The sequence below is a fragment of the Paralichthys olivaceus genome, chromosome 11, assembly GCF_024713975.1.
Source record: "Paralichthys olivaceus isolate ysfri-2021 chromosome 11, ASM2471397v2, whole genome shotgun sequence".
NCBI classification, from domain to species: Eukaryota; Metazoa; Chordata; class Actinopteri; order Pleuronectiformes; family Paralichthyidae; genus Paralichthys; species Paralichthys olivaceus.
This window is the reverse complement of record NC_091103.1, coordinates 367,501-377,291: the sequence shown is the minus strand read 5'-3', so window position 1 is coordinate 377,291 and position 9,791 is coordinate 367,501. Positions and strand designations below refer to the sequence as shown.

At 45.6% G+C, this 9,791-nt stretch overlaps 1 protein-coding gene across 2 annotated transcripts in view; it reads left to right on the top strand.

Annotated features, from left to right (window-relative positions):
- The first annotated feature begins 275 nt into the window (after positions 1-275).
- LOC109647251 (protein Atg16l2-like) overlaps positions 276-9,791 on the top strand; it is a 10,667-nt gene continuing 1,151 nt past the window's right edge. Inside the window, exons 1-18 of one of the 2 annotated variants that reach the window (XM_069534825.1) lie at positions 276-1,132; positions 2,098-2,155; positions 2,249-2,324; positions 3,126-3,199; positions 3,546-3,797; positions 3,982-4,047; positions 4,318-4,407; positions 4,489-4,542; positions 4,658-4,760; positions 5,392-5,497; positions 5,573-5,643; positions 6,738-6,809; positions 6,935-7,055; positions 7,149-7,254; positions 7,955-8,107; positions 8,187-8,234; positions 8,841-8,942; positions 9,493-9,791. The exon at positions 9,493-9,791 is cut by the window's right edge and continues 1,151 nt beyond it. In XM_069534825.1, the coding sequence (XP_069390926.1) occupies positions 940-1,132; positions 2,098-2,155; positions 2,249-2,324; positions 3,126-3,199; positions 3,546-3,797; positions 3,982-4,047; positions 4,318-4,407; positions 4,489-4,542; positions 4,658-4,760; positions 5,392-5,497; positions 5,573-5,643; positions 6,738-6,809; positions 6,935-7,055; positions 7,149-7,254; positions 7,955-8,107; positions 8,187-8,234; positions 8,841-8,942; positions 9,493-9,586 (1,839 nt within the window). In that variant the 5' untranslated portion in view covers positions 276-939 and the 3' untranslated portion in view covers positions 9,587-9,791. Of the gene's footprint in view, positions 1,133-2,097; positions 2,156-2,248; positions 2,325-3,125; positions 3,200-3,545; positions 3,798-3,981; positions 4,048-4,317; positions 4,408-4,488; positions 4,543-4,654; positions 4,761-5,391; positions 5,498-5,572; positions 5,644-6,737; positions 6,810-6,934; positions 7,056-7,148; positions 7,255-7,954; positions 8,108-8,186; positions 8,235-8,840; positions 8,943-9,492 lie in introns of both variants that reach the window. The other variant, XM_069534824.1, reaches the window with a different exon arrangement.

The window sequence follows — 9,791 nt, the reverse complement described above, 5'->3', positions numbered from 1 at the left end:
TAAATTATTCTCTTAGAAAAAACATTGTTGATGAAAGAAAAAATCCTGATCTGATCCATTCTCTGATTCTTCCTCAGGTTATTTCATAGAAATCTGTTCTGTGGTTTTTATCTAAACTTATTAAGCAAACGCAGATAACAACTTTTGGCAAAGATCAAAATAAAGTGATGTGATTTTAATACAAAATATTCTTATTCAAGAAAACAGAAAATTTAACATGAAAAATACCTTGTACCAGTTTTTACATTGAATTTAATTCATCCCAGTCACAAGATGTGAATAGATTTTTATTCATCTTTTAAAAAGTTTAAATCTAAATAATTTTCTCGACCAATCCTGACTCAGTGTCAGCTGTCAATCACGACGTCTTATCTCATCACATAACTGATTAAACCAAAGTGATGAGAAACACTCGGACAAACATCAGAGAAGAACGAGCTGCAACGACACAGACGTGTTTGACAAACTTTCGTTTGACGTCTACTTTGAGTTTTACCAGTTAACGAGGAGACATTGGTTCATGTCCCAGCTGCTGACCTGGAGGAGGTGTGTGAGCTGTACTGCAGCCAGACACCAGGGGGTGATAGGGATGCTTTGGCTTCACTTTTCTGAGCTGTCATGTCATCATCTTGTTTTACGTTGAACATTCTGTGACATCATTGATAAAGTCACACGTCACAAGTGTTTGGTTGTTTGTTGTGACGTTCTCCTCCAGTCGGAAACCGGAAGTATGAACTCAGCGCTGATTGGTTCAGACACCCGGCAGCTGGCATCCAGAGACGCGCCACCACCCTGAGCCCCGCCCCTGAGCCCCGCCCCTGCAGTGTGACAAACTAAAACAAACAAACAGGAAGTGGAGACAGTGTCGCTGACACCGGGACAGTTGGACTCCTCAGGCCGGGCTGAGAGCGTCTGTCTGCGGGGACCCGGGTGGACATCATGGCCGCTGACAGCGTCGCCTTCTCCCGCAGGATGAGGACGGACTCAGCCGGAGAGTCGGAGCGGAGCGGCGGGTTCGTGGTGCCGGGAGGACACGGAGGGTCCGGGGACACCTGGAGGAGACACATCGTCAGCCAGCTGAAGAACCGGGACCGAAACCAGAGCGACTCGTTCCAGGACCTGATCCGCTTCTGTACGAGAACCAGTGTGAAGCAGGTTTCAACAATAAGTCTGAACCTTTATCAGACTTGTCTGAGTGTTTGTCTTCAGTCTGCTGCAGTTTCAGATGATGAGGAGGAGTTGGTTTCTTCCTGGTTTCATCATCTCAAACTTTATTCACACGTTTTAAAGAGAACAGAAAAAACAGCATCTCTGAACAACATGTTCATATTATTACTCATGTCAGTACTACTGACCTCCGCTTCATCATTATTATTATTATTATTATTATTATTATTATGAGGAGATATTTTTAATTCATAGTGTTACTGATAAAGAGTATTACTAAGTATACACTTTATATTTCTATTTTGACTTTATACTCCTGTTATATATTGTTGTTACTGTAATCTGGAGCAAACACAAGCTTCAATCCTTCAGGATTAATAAAGTCTTATTTTAAATGTGATTCACATCCTAGTTTCTAGTCACAAGACTGAAAATGTTCGTGCGTTGTTATAATCAGGTGAAATGTGTCGTTTCACTGTTGAATCACATTTTGATTTAAACTTTTCTTTGATCATCAGAAATGATCCTTTGATGCTGTTACCTGTTGTTTCCTCTGAGACGTGTCAGTGTGAACGACATCACAGAATCTGATTGAAAACATTTGAAAAGATGACAAACATGAATCTTAAACATTTGAGATTTGAAGTGAAGTTTGGTTGAAGCTTTTCTGTGACAAAAAAAAATCACAATTTATGTTTAGTTACATTTTTTGTCACCTAGCTCTGTGGCTAACATTAGCATAAGTTTACGGTCTTATTCGGTTTTTAAACCAAAAATGAATGAATTTAAAATATTTTTATGTCTTAGTTTTTTCTTGAATCTGGATGTTTTTATTAAATTGATGATGATCTGGATCTGGATCAGGAACTGGATCAGGATGAGGATCAGGATCAGTTTACATCTCTGACTTTGGGTTCTGTTTGTTCTCAGACTCTCGGCTGTTGGATAAATCCAGTTTGACCAATGGAATCCTGAGCTGCTCTGTCAGGTAACTCACCTGTCACTGTGTGTGTGTGTGTGTGTGTGTGTGTGTGTGTGTTTCTGTGTGTGTTGACAGTGTGTGTCTGTTTTGTGTGTCCAGACGTCCCTGCTCTGACAGCAGCCCTGTCTCGTCTCTGCTGAACCAGAACGACCATCTGAAGAAAACGACAGGAGAGGTCAGAGAGCTCGACAACACATTACAATACAACTACAACACAATAACACACCCACAGATCATCAGAGGATCTCAGAGGATCTTGTGGGTCTCTGAAGACCCTGGTCCTCCTCAGAGACTGGAACGATCCACAGCAGCTCCACGATAACTACATGATGTCATGGTTCAAAGGAAGGGAGTGGTCAGTGGGTGGAGCTTTATACTGTTTGATCTCTTATCTCCAACTTAACCTGGAGCAGGTCAGCTGATCAGCATGTTACCATGGTGATTTACCCGGTAACAAGGGAACGAGCTTCGTAGGAATGAAAACTCTGAATCAAACCTGAAGTTAACCTGAAGTTAGCCTGAATCAAACCTGAAGTTAACCTGAAGTTAACCTGAAGTTAGCCTGAAGTTAGCCTGAAGTTAACCTGAAGTTAACCTGAATCAAACCTGAAGTTAACCTGAAGTTAGCCTGAAGTTAGCCTGAAGTTAGCCTGAAGTTAACCTGAAGTTAACCTGAATCAAACCTGAAGTTAACCTGAAGTTAACCTGAATCAAACCTGAAGTTAACCTGAAGTTAGCCTGAAGTTAGCCTGAAGTTAACCTGAAGTTAACCTGATAACCACAAATCCTGCTTCATAATTCAGATCCTGGATCAGGACGTGTTTATTCAGACCTGACGCCTCAGAATGTTTTTCCTTTTTGAGATTTTTCCGTCTCAGTTTTCATCAGACGTGATGTCTCCTGGAAACAGGAAGTGGTCACATGAACTTTTTTCCACTTGTCCTTCTTCTTCTTCTTCTTCTCTTGTTTTTTGCAGTTGGCCTTTCAGGTGCTGGAGCTGCAGCAGCAGATAAAAATCAAACTCCGTGTTCTGGACGAGCAGGATTCCAGGTGAGTGACACACCTGTGATCCACACAGCCGATTGGCTCGTCTGCTCAGGTGATTTCTGTAAAAGTCACAGTTCGGACGAGCGGAACAACAGATCCAAATAAAGTTTTCTACAACATAAAGAGATTCAGCCACATCTGAGATTTAAAGTTTACAGAGCAGGTCGTTTTTAAAACTTCAGAGGTCAAAGGTGAAAATGACCTCATATGATGTGATGTAACATCTGGACGGACTTACACTGCTCTGATTGGTGGAGAACAACGCAGGTGTTGACTCGTGTTATATGTGTGAACCGGCCCTTTAAACGGCCGATGATGTCACTGCTTTGCCTCATCCTTGGTCTATCAGCCTGTTGGCGGAGAGGCGTCGGCTCGCAGGTGCGTTTGATGTCCGTCAGGACCTGCAGGAGCGGGTGGTGCAGGTTCAGGAGGAGAACGGGGCGTTAAAGATGGAGTACGACTCCCTGCTGGAGCGACAGAGGGGGGCAGAGACAAGACTCCGCGAGGAAAAGGTCAGAGAGGGAAACCTGGTGGAGGACATGATCCACCTGAAACGACAGGCCGCCGCCTGTATGAACAACCGCAATGAACGCAGGTCCAGGTACCTGATCACACCTGATCACCTGATCATCACACCTGATCACCTGATCATCACACCTGATCACCTGATCATCACACCTGATCACCTGATCATCACACCTGATCACCTGATCATCACACCTGATCACCTGATCACCTGATCACTTACTCTGATGTCAACGTCTCGTTTCTCATTTGTGCGTCAGAGCTCGTGAAGCGAACCTACAGAAGGAGCTGCAGAGCGCTGCCAGGTCAAAGGTCGCCATCGACAGGTACGTTTCACTTGGTCTCTGTTAAACGTTTCCAATTATTTAGAGAATTTAAGAAAATATTTATGAAATCATGTAAAATCAGACACAAACAATAACTGTTTTTAAAATGTTTCCGTAGCAACGGGTGTTTCAGCCAATGACTGTCAGAGAAGCTTTTGTGGCGTTTTATTGGTTTAACTTGTTTTAAAGACGACTCCAGGCTTTTATTTTGGTAGTTTAGAGTGAGAGTCTTGTTAATTGGACGTCGTTATTGTGTCACTTGTGTTTCAGCTCATTCAGCGCTCCGACGTCCAGGTCAACGTCCCCGAAAAACGAAATCCAGGACGAGTCCACAGAGCGAAGACACACCAGGCTCTTCAGGTTCGTTCACTCTGATGATTCTGAGTTTGAACTCGTCTCGGATCAGTTTAATGTCAAACTTTCTGTTTCCTGTTTCTTCAGGTCGGCGTCGGCCACGTCCCCGAGGATCCTCACCTCCTTTAGAGAACTGTTCAAGTGAGTCCTCGTGTCCCGACACTGTCTCACTGCAGCTTCTCTGGTCACTGAGTGTGTGTGTGTGTGTGTGTGTGTGTGTGTGTGTGTGTGTGTGTGTGTGTGTGTGTGTCAGCAGGAAGAGGCGTGGTCACTCAGTCTGCAGTCTGGAGGAGGATCTGAAGAGTCCTGTAGGAATCTGTCTGTCAGCCAGAGTCCCTGCTAGAGCTCTGCATGTTCTGGTAACAAACACACAACCACAGATATTTACGAAATCTCTACATGAAGATAAATATCAATTAGTTATAATAAGTCTTATTGTCTCATATTCACAAATCGGAGTTTGTCTCATGGATCCAACGCGGAGACACATCCTCTGATCATCAGGAGTCCAACTGTCAGAGTCACATGTGAGGACCAGGTTTAACATGAGTGAAAGAAGAAGTGATGACAGCTGTACTGTGTTGTTAGTAGTAGTAGTAGTAGTAGTAGTAGTAGTAGTAGTAGTAGTAGTAGTATATGTGAGTATGTATATTGTTTATCTAAACTCTAGTTTTTTTAGAATTCGGCATCAGGCTCATCTAGAATCTTCTGGCTCCACCAATCAGAGCAGATTCAGTCCCAAACATTTATTTTTCAGATTCATGAGAAGTTTCTGCTTCTGACCACTAGGTGTCACTGAGACATAAATATCATTTCAGGTCACGTTTTCATTTTGAATCTTGATGAACATTCATTTTAAATATGACCTTTAGGTCAAAGTTCGACTTCACTGTGACATAAAATTGTTCTGAAGAGATGTTTCCTGCGACCTGATTGGTTCATGTAAACTCTTGTTAGTGATGATTGACAGCTCCACTATCTCTCTGTCAGGAGGCCCATGAGCAAGGCATCAACACTGTGAGGTTCAGCTCCAGCTCAGACCTGCTGGCCACTGGAGGAACTGACAGAGTCATCAAACTGTGGGAGGTCAGAGCAGGTAACTCACCTGCTGATGTCATCGTCTTCATTGTTATTATTACTATGTTTTCATGTTCACTGATGATGTCACCAGGCTCATTGACCCACAGAGCGACTCTGGACGGCAGCACAGAGGGGATCACCTGCGTCGAGTTTGACTCAGCGGTGAGTGACTCACCTGAGGACTGACCATCCTGAGGACTGACCATCCTGAGGACTGACCATCCTGAGGACTGACTCACCTGAGGACTGACTCACCTGAAGACTGACCATTCTGAAGACTGACCATTCTGAGGACTGACTCACCTGAGGACTGACCATCCTGAGGACTGACCATCCTGAGGACTGACCATCCTGAGGACTGACCATCCTGAGGACCGACTCACCTGAGGACCGACTCACCTGAGGACTGACCATCCTGAGGACTGACTCACCTGAGGACTGACTCACCTGAGGACTGACCATCCTGAGGACTGACTCACCTGAGGACTGACCATCCTGAGGACTGACTCACCTGAGGACTGACTCACCTGAGGACTGACCATCCTGAGGACTGACTCACCTGAGGACTGACCATCCTGAGGACTGACTCACCTGAGGACTGACTCACCTGAGGACTGACTCACCTGAGGACTGACTCACCTGAGGACTGACTCACCTGAGGACCGACTCACCTGAGGACCGACTCACCTGAGGACCGACTCACCTGAGGACTGACTCACCTGAGGACCGACTCACCTGAGGACCGACTCACCTGAGGACTGACTCACCTGAGGACTGACTCACCTGAGGACTGACTCACCTGAGGACTGACTCACCTGAGGACTGACCATCCTGAGGACTGACTCACCTGAGGACTGACCATCCTGAGGACTGACTCACCTGAGGACTGACTCACCTGAGGACTGACTCACCTGAGGACTGACTCACCTGAGGACTGACCATCCTGAGGACTGACTCACCTGAGGACTGACCATCCTGAGGACTGACTCACCTGAGGACTGACTCACCTGAGGACTGACTCACCTGAGGACTGACTCACCTGAGGACTGACTCACCTGAGGACCGACTCACCTGAGGACCGACTCACCTGAGGACTGACTCACCTGAGGACCGACTCACCTGAGGACCGACTCACCTGAGGACTGACTCACCTGAGGACTGACTCACCTGAGGACTGACTCACCTGAGGACTGACTCACCTGAGGACTGACCATCCTGAGGACTGACTCACCTATGATGCTTTTGTCCGTCTTCAGGGTTCTAGGATCCTTGCGGCGTCTTACGATAAGTCAGCCTTGTTGTGGAGGCTGGATGAATCTGTTCCCAAGGTAACTGTGAGCACATCATCTTCTTCTTATAACTGAAACATCTGGTCACAGTCTCACCTCTCTCTCTCTCTCTCTCTTTCTGTCTCACTCTCTCTCTCTCTTTCTGTCTCACCTGTGTGTCTCAGTTGACTCTGACAGGTCACAGCAGGAAGGTAACGGCAGCGAGGTTCAGTACTTTACTTCATCAGGTGGTGACAGGAAGTGCAGACAGAACCATCAGACTGTGGGATCTGCACAGAGCCGCTTGTGAGTCTCACTTATCAAAGCCTGATCAAAGCCTGATCAAAGCCTGATCAAAGCCTGATGACTGTTTACTGAGCGGTGGACATGTGTGTGCAGGTGTGCAGGTAGTTGAAGTGGCGTCGTACTGCAGCGACCTGGTTTGTTCTGAGAACTGCATCATCAGTGGACACTACGACTGTAAAATCAGGGTCTGGGACTCCAGGTAACACCTGTTCACAGAGTCTCTGGCAGGACAACCAGTAGAATCAGCTTCTAATGAATTCACACATCAGGGAACAGCAAAGAGTAAAGAAACAATAGAATCTGTAGAGAGACAGTTGAAGTAAAGTAGACACAGTAGAGACACAGTAGAATCTGGTCTCCCTCATCGACTCCCATCTTCCTCTGTTACCTAGCAACAGCTCAGTCACAGAATCCCCCCCTCCTTGCTGCTGATTGGATAAGAACATCTTTCACTAGGCTGTGATTGGTCAGAGTGTTTGATCAATGACACATTTTGTCATAGTGACATCATCATCTACATGTTCTCTGATTGGTCGGTTCACATCCAACCAGGAAGATTTATGGGTGAATTATGAGGGTGTTTCTGTTTTTATTTAGCTGTGGCTGAGGGGGTGGAGTCAGAAGGTCAGTGGTTCAATCCCAGCATTCCTGATGCTGAAGCTTTGGGCGAGAGATACTGAACCCCAAACTGTTGTCATAGAGAAAGTCAAACTTCAAGCCAAGTGTCCTGAAGACTAGAAACATTTTTGTAAATACAGTCAGCAGTTATTAACGTGGCTAAAGTGAAGTCCAAGACATTCAGCTTCGCTCCGACAGGAAACATCTCGGAGCAAAAACATCTCAACATCTTCACTCTGGTGATCTGAGATCAGACATGTGAGATGAATGTTGTCGTTCAGGGCGGTGAGCTGCGTTCAGGAACTTCCTGCTCAGGGTAAAGTAACCTCGTTGGACCTCAGCTCCGACCATCGTCAGCTGCTCAGCTGTTGCCGTGACGACTGCCTCCAGCTGGTGGACCTGAGGAGGTGGAGCAACGACCGCACGTGTTTCAGGTGAAGACGTGATGCGGCGTCACGGTTGTTTCAAAACGACGTGCAACAGATGTTCTGAACGTGTTTCTGTCTCCGTCAGAGCTGAAGGGTTCAAATGTGGCAGCGACAGCACAAAGGCCGTCATCAGGTGAGTTCTGCACCACGTTACGTCAGGGACAACATGGTGCAGTTTCCATGACAACAGCAAGACCAGGATGCTTAGGGTTCTCTCTGAGGTTCTAACCTGTGGTTCCTGTTCTTGTGGTTACAGCTGTTTTCAGGTTCTTCTTGTGTCATTAAGATTAAGATTTTGTTTTATTGTCCCACAATCATGCACACACAGCACGACATGCAACATTTAACCCACCCGTGTGAACACAGCACACGGAACACAATCCACACAGTGACCACATGGAGCAGCGGGCAGCCATGAAGGCGCCCGGGGAGCAATTGGGGGGTTCGGTGCCGGTACCTCGGCAGTGCCCAGGAGGTGGACTGGCACCTCTCCAGCTACCAGTCCACCTTTTCATGAATAACATGTTCATTCACTTTGAATGTGGGTGTGGTTCTTATCATTCACCAGCCAATCAAATTATGTTCATGTGAAAGAGAAGGCGGAGTCAGCTGGTGAACCTGGGGTGGATTTCATTTCCCGTGTTCTTCTCTTTATCGTAACTTGATAACTAGCATGGAAAGTTAGCATGAAGAAGTGTTCTGTGTGGAACCGTGTCACAGAGACGTTCTCTCTCTTCAGTCCAGACGGATGTTTCCTGGCTGCTGGATCAGCTGACGGCACAGTTTACATCTGGAACGTCGCCACCGGCAACCTGGAGACCCGCCTCCCTGACAAACACAGGTATCACACAGAAGATCAATTAAATGAATGAATCTAAAATCTGAGGCTCCAGGACGTTCCCTGAGGGACTCCACTTGTTACTTAAGCTTTATCGTCCAGTTTGATTTGGATTTGTTTATCTAATGTTTTTACCTTTTTGTTTTTGAAATAAATTTTATATTTACTCCACATTCATGGTTTTTTTTTCAGCTCACACAATTAGAGAAACAACACAGGAGCCAGTGAATGTGTCAAAAGATAGAATCATAGAAAAGTGGACGATATAATAATTTTTCACAAAAAATGTTTTTGGTGCATTTTTAATGAACGTAAAAGTAAAATGGAATTAAATTACCATTAAATGTTTAAATATTTAACTGTGTAAATGAGACCCAGAATTTTAATGAGACATTACTTTGAAAAGACATAACGATCATTCCTGATTAACAGAATCAACATGCTGCTGAAAAAACAAGGTTCAAAAGGAAGATGAGAGGCTCCAGGACGTTCTCCTGAGGAACGCCACAATATTAAATGTACTGTTTCTTTAACAACCTCCTCCTCTCGCTAGCTCGTCCATCAGCGCCGTGTCCTGGTCTCTGTCGGGAGAATACTTCGTCAGCGTGGACAAGAGTAGGCGGGCTGTCCTCTGGAGCGACATCTGAATCAGCCAATCTGGGAGGAGTTCACATCGTCACGGCAACACCAGTCAGGACATGCCTCCCCTGAACAAACAGACGCAGCTGTTACGTTTATCAGATTCGAATCACAATTAAAGGGAAAACTGTTTGTTTGTAATGTTTCTGTTGCTCCTGACCTTTGACCTCACTTCACATTATTTATTTTATCACCTGCTTCATCTCCTCGTCC